Genomic DNA, 18,619 nt, shown 5'->3' with positions numbered 1-18,619 from the left:
TTCATCTTTTGTTAAATATTTTACAGTTTTTCAAAACTAATGTAATGATATTATTAAAATTTTGTTTTCTATTTTTTCCTACACACACACACACACACACACACACAACCTTTGTTTTTCAGCCCTGTAACCGGGGGCCTTGCTGATCCGTTACTGGTTCTAGGCCTTCGTGGTGCACAATCGAGGTGTCCGAGTAGCGTCGGCCTGGGTGGCCTTTGAGCCCCCGAGCCTTTCTCTCTTCTTTTCGCCTCATGTGTCTGGACTAGACGGACATGGGGTGAGGCGGCAGGGCCTTCGCACCCGCACACGTGCTGCATGTTTGTCCCTCTGGTTCCTTCTGCGGCGAGTCAGGAGCAGGGCTCGCTCTTCGCCCAGGACCCCCAGGGCATCCTGTCCGAGAGCCATGATGCCTCGTTGCCTAAGCACTTGTGCCCCGTCTCGCCCACAAGTCCTGGTTGGCAGCGAGGGCAGCAAAGAGCTCTGGGCAGGTGGAGGGAGTCCTCTTACCCTCGACAGCCAGGCAGGAAGAAGTGGCCCAAGCCCCCGTCTCCGTGCTGTCCACAGGTGAACCCCGACACCGGCTACATCAACTACGACCAGCTGGAGGAGAATGCCCGCCTCTTCCACCCGAAGCTCATCATCGCAGGTGAGGAGCCCGGCGGGGCCCCAGCCTCTCACAAACAAGCTTGTGTGCTGTTCCCACCCTGTCCTCATTCCCTGCTGGTTTCTGCCGCGCAGCTGAGCTGCTTGGGTCTGTTTCCTTTTCTGTCAGGACCATTAGTCCTGCACTGTTCCCCAGAAGCATCTGGACATGTTGGCCCCTGCCTAGTTGGGCTGCTAATGGCCAGGGGCCGCCCCAGCCACGCAACACAGGGGCAGAGAGCAGGGGGTCGCCTTTGGCACAGGCGGGATTTGCAGGCGTCCCTCGTTTCCATCCTCAGGCCTTAGAGGGGGCAAGGCCGGCTTTCAGACATCGTGCCCAACCGAGGCGGCTCTGCTCTCGAGCTGACTCAGTGTCACCCTTGCCATCTCAGGGACCAGCTGCTACTCCCGGAACCTGGACTACGCCCGGCTGCGTGAGATCGCTGACGACAACGGGGCGTATCTCATGGCCGACATGGCACACATCAGTGGGCTGGTGGCGGCCGGCGTGGTGCCCTCCCCCTTCGAGCACTGCCACGTGGTGTCCACCACCACCCACAAGACTCTGCGGGGCTGCCGCGCCGGCATGATCTTCTACAGGAAGGGTGCGCTCCTGGCGGGGCCAGGGCTGCCTTTCTTCTTGGGGCCCACAGTCGGTTTAGGGAGCCAGGAAGACTGACCCAGATGCTGTAAGGAGCAGGAAGCCCTGAGCACAGCTGTCCAGGTCCGGGGGAAGGGGGAAGGGGAAGGGTGTCCTGGGGGCCAGCGTCCTGTGGCTCAACTTATCCTGTTGAGTGGAAGATGTTGGGGTGACAGGAGGGTGTGCGTGGCTGGCGGGGCTCTCAGAGACCTCGCGGTGCAGCGTTATTTTGGTGAACTTACTGTAGCATGTTTCTCCCAGAGAAAGACTCAATAATCAAACCATAAGACACTGATGTGTAAACCATGGTAGGAGTTTGTCGTTTGAGTGAGGAATTTTTCCTCCCCATGATGGAGCCTACGTGCATGTGTCCCCTTATTTGGGAGTCCCATTCCTGAGAAGCAGGATTAGGGTCTCATAGTCTCCAGTCCCGGTGCACTAACCTCACGTCAGCAGAGAGAACCCCCCTCTGGTGACCGCATCTCTTTTTACCCCCTGCGGGACCCCCTTGCCCAGCCGCTGGCCAGGACTGGATACACCATGTGCCCACTGGGCTTCTCAGGGCCCTGCTGCCTCTGTGCCCCTCAGAGGCCCCTCCTCAGTTGTGTTCAGGTTTCTGAGGCAGGCGGCCTTTCCCACCTGCTGGGGAGACGTTTGTTTTCCCCACTGTATGTTGGTGATATTCGATTGACCCTCCAGGCGGAGCAAGTCCTGGCTCTGCCATGGATGTGCTGTGTGATCTTTGGCTAGTTGTGCAGCCTCTCTGTGCCTCAGTTCCTCACCTCCAGAGTAGGGATCATAATAATAGTACCTGTCCCTGGGGACTGCTGTTGTGAGGATCGAATGAATGAATTTAGGGAAACTGCTCAGAGCAGTTCCTGGCTCACAAGAAGCTCCATGGAGACACTGGCAGCTCTTATTACTGGTCCTTAACTTTTCTCAGAAAGGAAGCTTCTCCGTTTCTGGCCAAATGAGTCACGTCTCCCCTAAAGGAGTCATCTTGGAAGACTGCTCTCTTGGACAGTTCTTTGAGGAAATATGCCCGAGGTGTATTCTTTGTTACTATCTCAGTGGAGGGACATTTTCATCTTTCCTTTCACTTTTTTTTTTTTTTTGCCTGCATTGGGTCTTTGTTGCTGCACGCGGGTTTTCTCTAGTTACGGTGCACGGGCTTCTCATTGCTGCCAAGTACGGGCTCTAGGCACGTGGGCTCAGTAGTTGTGACTTGCAGGCTTTAGGGTGCAGGCTAAGTAGTTGTGGCACATGAGCTTAGTTGCTCCGTGGCATGTGGGATCTTCCCGGACCAGGGCTCGAACCCGTGTCCCCTGCACTGGCAGGCAGATTCTTAACCACTGCACCACCAGGGAAGCCCCTTCCTTTGACCTTTGAAGGGTCAAAGGAAGGGTGGTTCCCCCACCCAGCCCCCCTGGGAACAAGCACCCTCCCTGGCCTGCAGCATTGCCTCCAGGAGTGGGGCCGGGTCTGTGTCCAGGTGGGGAGAAAACAGGGGATCGCCTGTCCCATGTCCCGTGTTGTCTTATGTCCAGGAGTGCGCAGCGTGGACCCGAAGACGGGCAGAGAGACTCGCTACAACCTGGAGTCACTCATCAACTCTGCTGTGTTCCCAGGCCTGCAGGGGGGCCCCCACAACCACGCCATTGCTGGTAATGCAGACCCACCTTGCCCAGGCCCCGTGGCCACACGCCTCGGGCAGCTCCCCCATAGCCCGTCCCCCAGAGCGTGTGCACTGTCTAAGAGGTGCTGACGAGTCAGGGAAGGGGAGCAGTGCATATGTCAGCAGGGACAGAGGTGACGGCCACTCCACTGAGTCGGGCAGGCCCCACCTGAGCCCCTGAGAAACCGCGGGGAGGGGACCTGACAACGGAAGACTGCACAGCCGAAGGAGCACGGAGCGGGCGGGCGGCCCTCCCCTGGTCTCCTGGCCTCCAGGGGAGAGGACGGCGACACCCGTGTCTGACCCTCGGCCTTGACTTTGGGGCCACGCTGGTACCTCCTAGGTCCTATTCCATGATGGCCCAGCAGCTGTCATAGACATACTCCTTCTCTGGTTGTACCCGAGCCTTAGAAAATCTGATGACCTCAGAGCTTTTACTCCGTCTTTGGAGCAGAGCAGTTGGTGGGGGAGCCAGGACAAAGGTGTCCTGTCCCCATTGGGAGACCGTCAGGAGAAGTACCGGTGTATACGAGAAGGGGTGTGGAGGGAGCAGTGAAGGGGGAGTTTTAGGCTCCAGAGTGGGCAGGGGCCGCTCCCCTTACACCCACCCGCTCAGCGCCCTCCAGTGGGGGGATGCCAGCCCTCCAGCCTCTCCAGGCCGTTCTCCACACACGGACTGGGGGCTCCTGTGCCAGGACGTGGGCACGTGGTTTGCATCCTCCTCCATCTCTGTGCCCCTTTAAGCAGCCCTGGGGATCGAACAAGGTCCCAGAGGAGTCTGGGTGTGCAGGTAGGTCAGGCCTGTACCTCTCATCTGGACTCTGCTCTGAAAGGTGCATAATTTGGCATCAAAGCATCAGCAGCTAAGTGATCCGTTTACACACGTCGAGCTTAAAAAAGACATAAAATCCATCTTGCTGGGAACAGCTCTCCCCTGGTGATTTCCTTAGCCCGAGACTTCATGCTGGAGAGAGGCCACCTCAAAAGCACTTGCTCAGAGAGAGAGGTCTGAGGCTTAGCCGGGTAATTGCAGGGTTAAAAGGGATCATTTTGGGAGGAGATGTAACCTGCCGCCCTGGGTGACACTGAGAAGCTGGGAAGCCCAAGTGGAGACGGGTGTTTATTTGACTCACGGTCTGTCTTCATCTCCTGCCAGGGGTGGCGGTGGCTCTGAAGCAGGCCATGACTCCGGAGTTCAGACTCTACCAGCGCCAGGTGCTGGCCAACTGCAGGGCTCTGGCCGAGACCTTGATGGCGCTGGGCTACAAAGTGGTCACAGGTACGACAGGAACAGAGCCCGTCCCGGCCCTGTCAGGGTGTGGCTGTAGGGTCCTGGCCTGGGCACGGTGGCCACAGCCTTGGGGTGACTCGGGATCCCCGCAGCTCTGTATACACGACCTCGTTCAAACCTCGAGATAGCTTTGGGAATCGCTGGTCTTATTTTACAAATGGGCGTCTGAAGTTCCTAAAGCCACGTGGCAAGCAAGGGGGCTGTGGGTCCAGAGCCGCACATCCGCTTAGGCCACATGCGTCTTTGAAGCCGCGGTCATCGCCTAAGTCAGCGATGGGGGTCTAGTTAACCCAGGGATTAACTAGAGTTCAAAGTGAAGATCAGGTGCTTGGAAGATTCCTTGGGCCGTTCCAGAAAGTTCTTCCATATCTCTTCTGCACCACTTTGAAAATACTATCATCCTCGCAGCATTGGGGTTAAAGCACACGATGGCTGGCAGTGTCTGCACCTGACGTGCCCGTCACCCTGTCACCTAGATCGCCCACTGCCCGCTACTCTGAGGCCCCCTCAGAGGGAGCCTTGCGGGTGGACTTAGAGAAAAGGGGCACATTCCCAGATGACGTCATCACCCCAACAGGCTTCGAGGTGCTGCCCTGGCGCCTGACAGGTTGGGATGTGGCAGCGGGCCGCCTGGGCTGGTCGTTTGCCCTCAGCCCCCTCTACATCCTCAGGTTCCCTTTTTAAACTACTCTGCTTCTTCTCAAACTCTGAGGCCCTGGGGTATATGGTCTTCAGCAGGTGATGACAGCCCCGCAGGACACGTGGTGGGGGGTCACACACCCCCGTTTCTTTGGAAGAGAAAGATCCCTTGGCTCGGCACGGGTTTGGCTTCCATGTGTCTAACCCGGTTTCCAGGTGGTTCTGACAACCACTTGATCCTCGTGGACCTCCGCTCCAAAGGCACAGACGGCGGCCGGGCTGAGAAGGTGCTGGAAGCCTGTTCCATCGCCTGCAACAAGAACACCTGCCCAGGTGAGCGTCCTCAGCCCTCTCCTGTCTGCACCTCTCAAGGCCGATGGTGACTTGGCTCTGGGGACAAGATGTGCAGCGTTGGATGGGGCCAGGCCGTGCTCTCCTGCCCGCCCCCTCTGACACGGCGCTGACCCCGCTGGGGACGGAGAGGGAGAGGGAGGCTGGGGCCTCTGGAAAACCGGCTGCATTTCTCAGCCGGTCGTGAATAAGATGTGGGCGATGCCCCTGAAACCCAGACAGATGCTGCCCTGGTGTCAGGAGCAAGGACCACGTCGCAAAAGGCGGCTCTCCTGATATTTCAAGTAGCGCAGCCGAGGTGTGAGCCAGCGTCCGTGGGCCTATTCCTTTTGCCCACGAGCCCCTTCCCAGTGCCCGACGGTCAGTGGGGAGACAGGTGCAGCCCAGGGACAGAGCCTGTTTCTCTTGAAGGTGACAAAAGCGCCCTGCGGCCCAGCGGACTGCGCCTGGGGACCCCGGCGCTGACATCCCGAGGACTCTTGGAAGAAGATTTCCAAAAAGTTGCCCATTTTATTCACAGAGGTGAGGAGAGGCGTGGACACTGGCCGCGTGGGGCTGTGCGGTCGGGATGAAGGACGGCTCTGCGTCAAGGCTGGAGCAGGGCCGGGAGCCAGAGCATCGCCCAGCAGACCGCGTGGGCTGAGAGGGTGGCGGGCGCGTGTACAGCAGAGCAGTCGGGCCCGGCCGCCGGGGGCACACGGGCAGTGGCGTCTCTCGCTGGTGCAGGGATAGAGCTGACCCTGCAGATCCAGGACACCGTGGGGGTGAAGGCTACCCTGAAGGAGTTCACGGAGAAGCTGGCAGGGGCCGAGGATCATCAGCGGGCTGTGGCGGCACTCAGGGCAGAGGTGGAGAGCTTCGCCGCCCTCTTCCCTCTGCCCGGCCTGCCCGACTTCTAGAGGAGTGCCCGCCCGCCCAGGGACCCAGTGCCCTGGAGGCCCCACACAGGCCCTGTTTCGGACTTTGCTTTTTTTACCTTGTTCACAAACCAACATTTGTTTAAGGCTCAGTGTTAGTCATCCTGGGACAAGTTATTAAGGAGTTTAAATGTGAACCTCACTTTCTCACAGCTACGTATAGTTGTTCTGGAAAAATGAAATACAATTTAGCCATTCAGCCTTAATTATCCAGACGGGTGGAGGGCAGGGTTACTGGGAAGACTCCACTCTTAAGAGTCCCTGGGCTTCCCTGACTTGCTGCGGCAGCCAGAAGCACCGAAGTTCGAGCTTGGAAGAGCTGCCCGTTGCTATCTGCTCCCCCGTGGGCACCAAAGGAGGACTCAGTTATAACCGTCGCAAACGAGGAGGGAGCGTCCTGGCCCTTCTGCTGTGCTTTCAATCAGAATCACAAGTTAGACGGGTCTATTCAGGTGCCACCCAGCTCCGTGGGAGGGCCGCTTACAGCACCTGGGCGGGAGGGGGATGTGATCCCCTTCCCCCAGCCCAGGGCAGGCAGGCCAGGAAACCTGGTCCCAAGCCGCTGAGCAGACAACCACCTCCCTCCCGTGATCAGGAAACCAGAGGTCACCTTCCCACAGAAACTTTATTTTTCACAAATCTCAAGTGCAAAACATAGATGACCATTTATAATAAGCACAAATTTTTAACCACAGAATGTCTACAAGAATTATAGCTTTAAAAAATACAACCAATTTTTATATCTCAAAAATATCTCAACTCAAATAAATTAATTTCTTAAAAAGTACACCTCCTACTATTGGTTTGGCATGACTGGTTGAACTCTGGTGCAGCCACACCGGGAGCTGCAGGCACGCATGTGGCGTGCAGCGTGCTCTCGCCCTGGCCGCAGTGACCACGGCTCACCCGGTGGGACTCACGCTCACACACGACGAGGAGCATGCAGTAATAATACAGGTTTTCAAAAAATGACAAATACGACGTCCTCACGCACTATGCTTCTCACCGTGGCCTTAACACAGCTGCAGTTGACGCCCCAGGGCTCCAGCGCAGCGGGCAGGGTGGCTGCCACCTCCACAGCTGTGGAAACAGCCTTACACCCAGGAGCTTGACTCTTCCCCCCGCCCCCGCAGGAGACAAAGGCCACCACACAAGCACTCCCGGGAGGCTAGGCCCCAGACCAGCACTTGATTCATGGCCAAGTGCTCCCTCCTCCCCGCAGCTGAAACCAAACCTCAAAGCAGGACGGGCTCAGAACAGCTGGGTGTGCTCCAGCCTTAGCTGAGGCTAGGCTGGTTTTCCTTCCAGCCAGAAGTAGAGATTTGATACTTTTCCTTTTTGCAATGTTAATACCATCTCTCTCTCAAATATTCCAGTTGTATCAGTTTCTATCACAATATTGGGAAAAAGCCAGAAAGCTAGCTGGTTTGCTTCAAAGCACGAGCCAAGGCACTTTCTTGAGCCTCTAGGGAGATGGGAGGTAAGAGCTGATGCTGGCTTGGGGGGCTGGTGCCTCCGAAGGCTGTCCACATGGACTGATGGACCGCACCAGCCCAGGAGGGCTCCTGCCTGTGCAAAGATGACGTGGGCCATGTGGAGAAGCTGACCGGCCAGGCGCCATCAGGCTGGGAAGGGGGGGGGGAACGCGCCCAGCAGTGGTGGAGTGGGTGGCGAGCTGCGTGCGAGATCTTCCAGGCTGCTGGGCCTCCAGGGACGTGTCACGAGCTGCAGCAGCCCTGGCACTCTGGGGAGAATCTATCGGCCATCCTGGGATTTTGACATGGGATTTGTTACTTGTTTGGGGATGAAGTCTATGATACTTTGCACACAGTAACTGATCTGAAGCAAGAAATTCAGAGCTAGATAGGAAATGGCAGCTGGGCTATCACAGCCCATTTCCAGATTCTACTAAAGGAGTAGGGTCCCCAGGGCCACAGGTGCTAGAAAAGGGTTCAGCTGATGTCTACCGTGGAGCTTCTGGAAATCACTACTGCATAAATGCCAGCCTGGGCAGGTTCTTCTTAACCTGGACTGCTTTAAAAAGGCAGGGTGGGGGCTTCCCTGGTGGCGCAGTGGTTGAGAGTCCACCTGCCGATGCAGGGGACGCAGGTTCGTGCCCCAGTCCGGGAAGATTCCACGTGCCGTGGAGCGGCTGGGCCCGTGAGCCATGGCCGCTGAGCCTGCGTGTCCGGAGCCTGTGCTCCGCAACGGGAGACACCACAACAGTGAGAGGCCTGTGTACTGGAAAAAGAAAAAAGGCAGGGTTGGGGGGCAGGTAATGGACTGGAAGTGAAGTTGAAACAAACCTCAAGGTTTTGGTGCCTGGGCCTTCGAGGCAATACTTAGAATTGAAAAAGTACTAAGGGCACTGACACCCTCTGATTTTTGAAGCGTTTCTCAGCATTTGGACGCTTGCTGACCTATTACCAGGGAAAACCTCTTAAGATTCCCGACGAGATGAGTTCGTTGCACAGGCCCCCACCACTCAGACTCAGGTGCATCTGAGACTCCTGGCAGGTTCCAGTCCCCAGCGTGGCGGGGCCGGGAGGGCCTGGTTCCCCTTTGAGCTCCCTTTGAAGAGAAACATACTTGGCATCAAGCATTCTGTGAAACTGCCACGCTGCAAAGCTGGATTTTAACCAAAATTTAAATGCTGGAGTTCAGCCACTAGTCAGCGAATACAGCTCTACTCCTCAATGAAGAAACAGCTCAGGAGAGGGGCTCTGGGTGCCCTCTCTGCGGCCGCCCCATGGCCAGGCCTTCTCGCACCGGCAGGGCTCGCCCGAGGCGGAGCTTCTGCACAAACACCCTCCAGAGTGGACTTTCGCTTCTAGGCCAGTGTGACTGACCTGCTGCCCTTTCTGGCTTCCCAGGTGCGAGGTGTGAACCACAGAGGCCATGTTGGTGGCCCGGGAACGAAACAGGGGTGGGCCCATGATCGCTTCCCATCTGGTCATTTGGGCCCCATGGACCGCTCTTCCCTCGGACATAAGGTGTCACAAGCTCGTGTCCCAGGAGGCCCAAGTAGATGCAATTAGCCACCTACCTAGAAAACAAAGCAGCATCTGAACACAAGGGGGGCGGTGGTAACAGGAGGGCAGCCTTCCCACCAGCACCCACACTGCACGTTCGGAAGCTGCCATGTGGTCCCTGGAGACGCCTCTCTGAGGGACACAGGTGACAGCACAGGTGCGAGGACCCGAGGAGATGCGGTGGCAGCCCTGTCACAGTGGGCCTTGGTCACGGCCTCCGGAGCAGAATCACACTCTGGCAGGAATGGGGACCCTGACCAGAAGCCTGGGCAGGGAGGGCCACGGGAAAGAGATGATACGAAGCCTCCTTGGTCACCGGGGGTCCTGACCGCTGTGGTGTGCTGCAAAGCTGGTGGCGGACCAGGTCTCAACAGCAGGACTCTGACGACACAGAACACGGCCCTGGCAGACACGCACGCATGCTCAGGAGCAACCACTATGGCTGGTTCAGGTGCGTTTTACCACAACTTGGGGAAAAAAATTAAAAAGCAGTAATACCAAGAGTTCTCCCTGCTTAGGGACAAACAACTTAAAGAAGAAAAGTATGACATTTTCAAGGTTGCAAAAAACCATCCACCTACACACACCAGTGGTAACTGTGTCAGGAGGGTCCTGGTGGGTAAACAGGAAGTGGGGCTGGGACTCAGCTGGGGCGGAACGAGCTGCTGTGAGTGCGTGTGCTCCAGGCCAGCACGGCCTTCCCGGAGGAGATCCCAGCCCGCTGGCTGCCCCGTGCCCGCGACACCCCGTGAGGTAGTGAAGTGGTAGCGACGGTCTGCGGTGACCTCTGCCGGGCGAGCGCCAGCCCATCTGCAGACCCTCCCCGAGAGGACAGTGTCGGCACCCCCAGGACAGCTGGTGGCTCCTCGCCCGCACAGCAGGAAGCCTGTGCCCAGGCCCCCACGACAGCGGTTCTGATGACCAGGGGCCAGTGACTGGTCACTCCGCTGAGCCTGGGAGCCCAGCGGCAGGCCCCTCCATGCCTGGCGAGGACGTGAGGACAGGGCAGGGAGCATCCAGGGACCTCCCCTGGGAGGGCGGCTCCACAAGGGCACGCGAAAGGTCCGGCTGGGGTCTGCACTAGGCAATGGACGTTCCATTGTCCTGCTTTCGACCAAATAATCCAGTTAATGGCTGCTCCCCTTGATGTTGCTGCGCAAGAGGGCCGGCGTGGTCCTCCCTGCAGGCTCCGCCTCCCTGTCCCTCATCACAGTGCCGAAGCTTTCTTCTGCCCTGGCCCCCAGTCCCAACCCCAGGCCACTCTCCAAGGGGCCGCGAGCTGTTACCGTCCTTCCAGATGCCACCAGGGGGCCAGTGCCCCCACCGTCCTTGCCCAGAGCCACCTGGGAACCACGGCTGCCACCTCGGTTTCCTTCCTGCCAACGACACCAGAAGTCTAAACAGCTCAGAAGACCCCCGGTCATGCCAACGCCCTCCCCGTACCGAGTCACAGGTCTTGGTCACAGTGGCCGGGCCTGACCTCAGATCTTGTATAGGAAACTGGGGACGTAGTCGAACCTGAGCACGGGTTGGCCGGCTGCGGAAGGCTCCCGCGTGTAGTGTAGCTTCAGCAGCTCTGCCAGGTACTGGACCACCTTGACGTCTTCGTTCACCAGCCCCAGGTTCAGCTGCAAGAAGCTGGCCTGGCGGCTGGCGGCCAACCCCTCAGCTTCCGTGCCGCGGGCAGGCAGGTGCAGGTGGCGGCAGAAGGCATAGAGGAAGGCCTTGGCGCAGAGCTGCGTGAGCACACTCTGCACGTGCAGGGAGTAGGTGCTGCCCCGCTTGATGTGTGTGCGGTGGTCCGCCAGCCGGGGCACCAGGGTGCCTCTGTAGAGGGGGCAGCGCAGGGTCTTCCGGTCCAGGTCCAGGATGCTCGTGTAGCGGCTGTAGCGGCTCAGGGCGTGGAGAGTGCCGGCACTGGCGGGGGACGCCACCCTGAAACACACAGGCCAAGGTCAGGAGGCAGAAGCTGGGGTGGGCCCCTGCCGTGAGGCCAGCCCCCACCCGGCCCCACTCGCCGGCACACTCTGGAAGGCAGGTCTGGCCACCACGGCCTTCGAGGCTCCTCACCCCTCTCACGACCAAGGTCAAGTGCCTAGTGTGGCCCACGAGGCCCTGACGACCTGCCTCCTGCTGCCCCTGACGCCCCAGCTGTCCCTCCCCAGGCTTTCCGTGGGGCCCCTCCCGGACCTGTTCGCTCCTCGTTCTTGCTCTGTGACCCGGGGCAAGGTCCTTAACTTCCGAGCCTCGTCTGTGAGGCAAGGACGATGGTCCTGCCTCTGGCGTCACAGCGGAGGCACAGGCTGTGGCGCTCAGGACAGCGTCTGGCCCTCGCCACCGGCCTGGCACTGACCGGTGTGGCGCCAGGAGCTCCTGCAGACCCAGGACCGCACCCCCTGCCGTGCCCGGCACATCAGAGACAGGCAGGCCGGGTTCACTCAGCGAGGGAAGGAGGCCAGAGTGTCGGCCTCAGTAAGCGGCCCCTGACCACCCCGTCTAGACCAGGTCTCCCAGAGGAGCTGGGATTACCCTGCAGAATCCAGCAAACGGCTGGCTGACCAGCCGCTTCACACACTGACGCTCCTCTGGAAGCTGGGGCTTGTGAAGTAGTTGTAAAAGGACTGACGGTCTCTTGGGACTGAGGTCACCTCATCATACTTCCCCCTCATGGGTGTTCTCTTCTTGTAGAGTTGACAGTCGTTTATCGTGCGCCTAGCGTATTCCAGGCAGTGACCTGGGGCCTGGCCTGGCCGGGAAGAAAGGACACGCACACGAGCCGGCCCAGTGAGGGGAGGCATGGCCTCCGTGTCCACAGCAGCGGCCGCGGGCTGGGAAGGCACTGGAGGAGGGGCCTCGGAGTCCTAAGAGAGGTGGGCTCTGGGGACTGCAGAGCACGGCAGGCGCAGGGGCAAGCGGGGCCGGGCCCCCCACCACAGGCCACGAGGAGTCAGACTTGCCGGCGGCTCCCCGCCCGCTCCTGGGTGACCCTTACCTCCCCCCCCGGGGGCTGGGCCACGAGCTAAATGCCTCACCTCATCTTCCTGCCCTACACTTGGCTGCCGCCCACCTCAGGCCAGCCTCTCCCCAGGCTCTGGTGCCCCAGCCTACTCCCGCCCACGGCGGCACCACCTCTTTTGCGCCTCCAAACTCTTCCTTCATTGGCTCCCCTCAAAGCTCCTCCGGAGGCCAGATGACACGGGAGGAGGTGCGGCCGGGCCTCTGTCCCTCGGGCAGCACCCCGCCCACCCCCGTCTTGAACTTCATTACGGCCGGGGTGGCGGGGGGACTCTGCACAGATGAGGACACTGGGCCCGCAGAGGGACTGTGGCTTGTCCTAGGTCACCCACGTAGAAGGCGGCTGAGCCGGGATTCAACCCAAGGCCTCTGACGCAACACCAGCACCTCCCCGCGCAGAATGGAGCTGTCTTCCAAACAGTCCAGGCCTTCTCACTGCTGCTTAGTAAGCAACCCGATTATTGCTGGGTTTGATTTATAATCGTGGGAAACCAACTTGATTGTTTATCCGTCTCTTACACGCACAAATGTCTGATCTGACTGACAAGCATTTCCAGGCAGAGGGCCTACTTCAGTGGAAAAAGAAAAATCCAGGGCCAATGCCACTGGTGGTTCTGGGGTAAGAGTCCTGAGGAACAGTCCTACACACAGTCCAAGGGCCCAGGCAGGGGGAAGGGACTGTCCTAGGCCACAGCTCTCGGATCCCAGACTGATCCAGCAGCCGGGACCGAGCCCCGTAGACACACAAAGGCAGCCCTCTGCTCACACCCTTAAATGCTGACCCTCAGGTGGGCCTCCACCTGCCTCTCCGTCTCAGTGCTGGATCTGACTGCGGGGCCGTCTCACTAGCCACCTGCAGCTCTGGGCACCCCCGGGGCCGGGGCTCTGCGTGCATCCCGGGGGCAGCCATTCCCTGCTCCGCGGGGTAGCGGCAGGAGCCTCCACGCCCGACAGCTGGGGCCACGGCTCGTCCCCTCATGGCGCTGCCCCACCGGGTCTGCTGCTCACCGCCCGGGATGCCTTCGGGTGAGCCGCAGCGAATCCAGTCCCCTCTCTCCTCCTGGCCCCTCGGCCGACCCTCCAGTGACACGTGCCCTGGGGGGCAAGGTCCCTGACCCGTCGACCGTGGTGCCCGCCGGAGCAGGGCCCTCCGGGGGCAGATCTCCCGATTCCCAGCACCTGTGTGCGCTCAGGGGTGTGGGAGGGAGGGCTTCGTGGGACGAGTCACCAGACATTCCCTAGAAAGGTCTCAGCTGTCACTGCTGACGGGCCTCCCGCTTTCCTGGAGGGACCCTCCACGGCTCCAAGTCTGGAGGCGAGGGTCCGGCTCCACCCCGGCCACCTGGCCTGCCTTCCACACGGCGATCGGCGCCCCCCTCCACTGCCCCCCAGGACGTCAGAGCAGCGCCTGCACGGAGCAGGCGCAGGTCAGACACGATGGGTCCCCGACACTTGCCAGCACCAGGCAGGTCTTCCTCGTGCAAATGGAAACAGCCTGGGGGAGCGCCAGCCCACGGGGTGGTGACGCTGGGACGGGAGCGAGGGCAGCCCTGTCACGCGACGCCCCCCTGCTGACGCACCTGTATCCTGGCTCCAGGCACAGCGGCTGGCCTGTAATGGCTCTCAGTAAGTATCTGGCAAATGACCACTATTTTCCCAGGAGGGAGGAAGGCGCTGCCCAGGTGCCCACTGCGGAGGAGCAGCTCACAGCCCCCTTCCAGGGACACTGCCACCTGCCGCTACCCCCACCTGCATCCCAGAGACATCGTGATTGATCACAGCTGGCTCCCCAGTGCAGCCACGCCGGGCCGCAGAATCCTTCTCAACACAGCACTGCAGTTGGGTGCCCAGGAGAGTGGAACTGACGTGAAGGATGCACCTCATTTGCCTGCCACCGCGTTCTAAGGAAGGAAGCTCAGGGGAAGCCTCTGGAAAGGGCAAGGCCATCCCGAACCTGGTCCTGGATAAGCCAGGTGATGTCGATAAACTGACGTGTGTTTTAGATTCTCCATCTTTTGAGGCAAAAAAAAATCAAAGGTCAGGGGTTGGGGTGAGAAGAGAGAGTTGGAGAAGGGAAGGTGTGTGTGTAGGGGCCGCCCGCCCGTCATCCCACCGAGAACAGCAGCCAAACACAGTCCCTTAAAGGCCTGCCCCCACCCCGACTCCTGCTCAAACTTGGCGCCGGCAGGGGCGCGGGGGCCCGGGCACCCGCTGAGCCTCGGCCCTGCGTCCACACTCCCACGATGCCCACGGGCTGGGCTTGCCCCTGTTTGGCAGGCCCGTCCTCACTGTTCCCCCACTGCGACCCCAGCCTCCCTGCCACTCAAGCCAGAGACCTCAGACCTCCTCCGGGCACCCGTCCCACGCCTCCCATGTGAGGCGCCCCCGTCAGAGCTCTCTGCTCCCTGTGCCGCCGGGCTCTGGCCTCCGGAGCACGAATTCTCCCAGAGCAGGGCCCCTCCAGCTCGTACCCCAGCCCCGCCAGCACGGCCCGAGAGTGAAGTGGACGTGGAAGCGCCCCGGGCTTGAATCCCACCACCATGCCCCCGCGGGGCGGCCAGGGATCGAGCGAGTCAGGTGGCCGTGAGCAGGGCGAACACGAGGCGGCTTGGGACGCTGACCTCACGGATGCCAGGGACCCGCATAAAGGCGCTGACTGCCACAGGGAGGAAAGGCCTCCTGCCCTCTCCGTAGTCCAGAGAGTGGACTCCTACCATCACCCAGCTTGACGCGCATGAGTCTCAGGTGAGCAAAGGCAGGTGCGGGGAGAGAAGTGAGCCCAGTGCGCACGCCAGGGCAGAAGTCCCCCGAGCCAGACAAGCAGAACGTGGAAAAACCCAAAAGAACCTGCTATAGCACAAGCCAGTGACGTGGGGAAAAAGGAGAAAGCTTCCAGGGGGCGGGGGGAGGGGATGGGCTCCTGGGGCAGAGGGGACAGGGGAGGGAGAGCCGGGGCGGCTGCCTCTGCCAGCACCCCTGCCCTCCTCAGAGGCAGACCCCGCCTCAGTCATTTACCCCATAGCGTGAGTTAGAGACTCAGCAGGGACCTGAGACCCAGCGGTCCAGTCGTTCCCAAACCTCGCTGCACACCAGGCGAACTCCACGTCGTACCCCAGGCCAACCCAAGCACAACCCTGCGGCATTCTAGAAAATCCTCCCAAACCATTCTGACACAGCAGGGTGCAGACCAGGTTGGGAACCACTTAGGAACTGCAACCCCTCATGTGACAGACAAGGCAACAGGTCAGAAAAGGAAGAGGATTTGCCAAAAGCGACACAGCGAGTTGGTGCTGGGGCCAATCTGGAAGCCAGGCCTCCTGGTTCTGGGGCCACCACACCGACTCGTGAACCTCACCCAGAGGGACGGCCACCTGAAGCCTCATCTCTGACCAGCCAGGGCCCATCCCCACCACCTGTGACCAATTACCTCTGCAGACCAATAAGCTTCCATTTCTGAAAATCCGTGATGTGCAACGGAGAGGACACCCAGTGCTTCACGGGCTTGGCGTGGAGGCTGTAGCTGGGGACAAAGATGGACAGCGCGGTCACAAGCTTCCTGACTGCGGCCTCCTCCTCCCCGAGGATCACGAGCGTCCTCCCGCTGAGCAGGGAGTAGATGGCTGGGTGGGCAAAGGGGTACTGGCGGATGAATCTTAAGGCGTTCTGGCCCGCCCTCTTCTTATGCCTCTCGGAAGAGGGGCCAGTGGGAGGAACAGAAGAGGGAGTCCTGTCGGAGCTGGAGGAGATGACGCTGCTCCCGTAGCTGGTGGCGTCGGAGCGGTCATCCAGGCTGGTCTTACTGCCGTCCCGGCTGATCAGAAGGTGGCTCGGGTCCAGCTCATAAGCAGGGAAGCCTTCGGAACCGCTGTCTCGGGAAGAGGCGTTGGCGTTTTCCACCGAGAAGTCCATGTGGAACTCCTGGTCCTTCTGCCGGTAGCGCTGCGGGGGGACACTCACGACCCCGTCCTCGTCAGAGAGCGTGTGGCCCGGGGTGGAGAGCGGCACCCGCAGAGTGCCACCCTCCCTCCCAATGCAGCAGGAGTCTGTCTGTGACGGGGTGACCCCCGAGCCGCCCTCCTCGGCCTCCCCCAGCTCCGGCGGGCTGAGGCCTGCCTGGAAGTGGATGGCTCCCCCACCGTCATCTGCGTAGGACTCTTCTTCATTAATGGCACTTGGGTAACTGGCCTTGAAGTCGTCGGGGATGAGGGCCTCAGAGGGGCAGGTGCTGAGGACTTCAATACTGTCCCCGCTGATCGTCCTGTGGCTGACAGCCTTGCTCCGGACCACCTGGGGGCTCAAGGGCACCGTGAGGCTGGCCTGGCTGTCAGACTTAGACAGCACAGAGGTGGACTTCTCCGTGCCAAGAACCTCAATGCTCTCTCCACTGCTGATGCTTCCTTTCATGTCCATATCCAGGTAGTCCAAGTTTTCCTGGGGGTCAAAACTGCTTGACTCTGTCACCTCCACTTCCCTGGACCCCTCCTCCCCAAGTTCCTGCTCCATCTTGATTAGCACGGACTCCACACTGGACTTGTAGGAGCCCACGCTAATTAACACTTGAGGAACTGGACATTCTTCTACAGACCTGGAAGGCGGCCTGTCGTGACTGGGCTTAGGGGGTGCACTCTCCTGTTTCTCTTCCCCCCTGTCATCGACCTCTACCAAGTCTTCAAAGAGGAAGTTTGTGATATGCTGTTGCTTCAGGAGTGCTCTGTCGATCTGACTGGTCAGGAGGTAGCACAGGTCTCCTCTGAAAATGTGCTCAATGTGGCTGAGCTGGGCCAGGGTCTGGGTGAAGTACTCGGTGTCGCAGAGCTCTTCCAAGGTCTTCAGCTTCTTGTCAAAACACTTGGTGGACTTTGCTTTGATGAGTTTTGGGGTGTAGGTGGGTCTGCAGGTGTAATGGTCTCTGTCAGCAGACTCTTCGGGGTCAGAGGTAGTGGCTGCCTGGCTGGGCGGATCCTGGGTGTGCGCCATCTCCCCAGGACACAAATCGGACCCCCTCAACTTCCGATGAGGGTACGAGCGGATCTGCCTCAGCAGGTCTTGATGTTCAATGATGGACTTCTCCACACTGGCCAGCTCATTGGCCTTCTCGATGGCCTGAGATGAGTAAAAACCTTTGTCGTTGGCTTTCTTCTGGATCTCTGTCTCGGTGTGCAGCACTGTCCTGGTGTAATCCAGGTCTTTCAGTTTTTTTTCAAGTTCCCCAGCAAATGCCTTCCTGTTGCCTGTTTTCAAGCACTCTGAAGCTTTGGAAAATTCAGCTGAGAGCTCCTGGAACTGCTGCATGATTTTGTGCTGGTCTGCTGAGATATAAGCCATACAAAAGGGCCTCACGAAGCCACGGGCCTCCAGGTCGTACAGGGTGAGGTGGTGCACGTAGGCAAAGGCCCCCTCCTTGGAGTCTCCCAGCACGACCTTGGAATCCTCCACGAAGTTCAGCTTGGGGTAGGCAGAACCAGGGGGATGGCCCACGAAGGAGGCCTGGTAATCCACAGACATGATCCGCAAAGAGAAGTAATTGAGATCAAAAGTACCGAAAACTTTGGTGTCATTGGGGATGGTCAGTAAGGGCTGGGGTCCCACCTGCTCAGAGAACTCGGAAATAAGGATGAAGTCCCGAGAGAACTTGGCCCCGGACAGTTTGGACCATGGACTGGCTCCTTGGCTGGCGAAGGGGAAGAGCGGCACCGAGTACTCCTCGGGCAGGGCCGGCTCATTGTAAGGTTCCTCCTCGTATTCGTCCTCTTTGGTGAAGGCCACCACGTCAGGGGCGCTGATCATATTTCCAGATATATGGTGAGTACATTGAGAGGAAGTGGGAATGAATGCGGGGGTAGCCAAAGCGAGGGAGCCAGGCCTCTGGAGGAGGAAGCAAAGTTCTTACGGGCTTCTTTGCGCCCTCAGGGGTACGAGGCAGCCGATCACATACCCGCGGGCTCGAACTCCCGCAGCCCCTCAGAGCTGTGGCTCCTCCAGAGCTCTCGGAGGCTTGAGGAACTCCGCGAGTCGGGAAGACCGGGAGGCCGGCTGCCCTTCTACTCTTCGGGCGACCACAGCCGGCGCAGGGCACCCGCAGAGAGGTCACCGGCACTCCCCAGAACCCACCGCCACGGCAACAGCCTCAGCCCTGAACAGGTGCCCAGTGCGGGGGTACGGGCCGCCGCACGGACCATCCAGGCGTAGCAGCCCCCACGGCCCGAGGGCAGAAACCGTCGCGACTCCCCGGACGCCACAACCCAGAGACTGCTACCGCGGCGCCGCCATCTTGGTATCACATGACTCGAGACAGCGTGCCGCGAGACCCGGAAGCGTTCGCGTCAACTTCCGATCCGGAGAGCGGCGTCTCCCGAGAGCTGAGCGGGAAGGGAGGGGAGTGAGGTGGCCGCGCCGTGCAGCGTGGGAGTTGTAGTT

General features: G+C 59.9%; 2 protein-coding genes across 13 annotated transcripts in view; one reads left to right on the top strand and one right to left on the bottom strand.

The window, feature by feature from the left end:
- The window catches only part of SHMT1 (serine hydroxymethyltransferase 1), a 60,664-nt gene extending 53,722 nt beyond the window's left edge, over window positions 1–6,942 (top strand). For 8 of the 11 annotated variants that reach the window (XM_073797064.1, XM_033847143.2, XM_033847144.2 and 5 more), the window contains 7 exons: window positions 565–646; window positions 1,035–1,247; window positions 2,830–2,946; window positions 4,114–4,236; window positions 4,984–5,220; window positions 5,650–5,760; window positions 5,965–6,942. In XM_073797064.1, coding sequence (XP_073653165.1) covers window positions 565–646; window positions 1,035–1,247; window positions 2,830–2,946; window positions 4,114–4,236; window positions 4,984–5,220; window positions 5,650–5,760; window positions 5,965–6,137 — 1,056 coding nt within the window. In that variant the 3' untranslated portion in view covers window positions 6,138–6,942. Of the gene's footprint in view, window positions 1–564; window positions 647–1,034; window positions 1,248–2,829; window positions 2,947–4,113; window positions 4,237–4,983; window positions 5,221–5,649 lie in introns of all 11 variants that reach the window. The other 3 variants (XM_033847149.2, XM_073797066.1, XM_033847148.2) reach the window with 3 other exon arrangements.
- Window positions 6,762–18,492, bottom strand: SMCR8 (SMCR8-C9orf72 complex subunit). 2 transcript variants are annotated; one of them, XR_012328366.1, is made up of 3 exons: window positions 15,630–18,492; window positions 9,202–11,122; window positions 6,762–8,396 (listed from the first exon to the last, which is right to left on the bottom strand). XR_012328366.1 is itself a non-coding variant. In XM_033847139.2 (2 exons), the coding sequence occupies exons 1-2, from the start codon at window positions 17,987–17,989 to the stop codon at window positions 10,669–10,671; spliced, it is 2,814 nt and encodes a 937-aa protein (XP_033703030.1). In that variant the 5' UTR covers window positions 17,990–18,492; the 3' UTR covers window positions 6,762–10,668. The 2 variants fall into 2 exon arrangements, 1 of the variants encoding a protein (XP_033703030.1); XM_033847139.2 differs by having other exon boundaries at window positions 6,762–11,122.
- Window positions 18,493–18,619: the final 127 nt, after the last annotated feature.

This window comes from Tursiops truncatus, chromosome 20, assembly GCF_011762595.2.
Source record: "Tursiops truncatus isolate mTurTru1 chromosome 20, mTurTru1.mat.Y, whole genome shotgun sequence".
NCBI lineage: Eukaryota > Metazoa > Chordata > Mammalia > Artiodactyla > Delphinidae > Tursiops > Tursiops truncatus.
This window is presented reverse-complemented; position numbering and strand designations above follow the sequence as displayed.

Excerpts from the sequence above, each read along its gene's own strand:
- SMCR8 (XM_033847139.2), bottom strand. The coding sequence starts at position 17,989 with ATGATCAGCGCCCCTGACGTGGTGGCCTTCACCAAAGAGGACGAATAC. Across the intron at positions 11,123-15,629 it reads AAGCTTATTGGTCTGCAGAG|GGTGGCGTCCCCCGCCAGTG; the intron begins GTAATTGGTCAC and ends TGTGTGTTTCAG.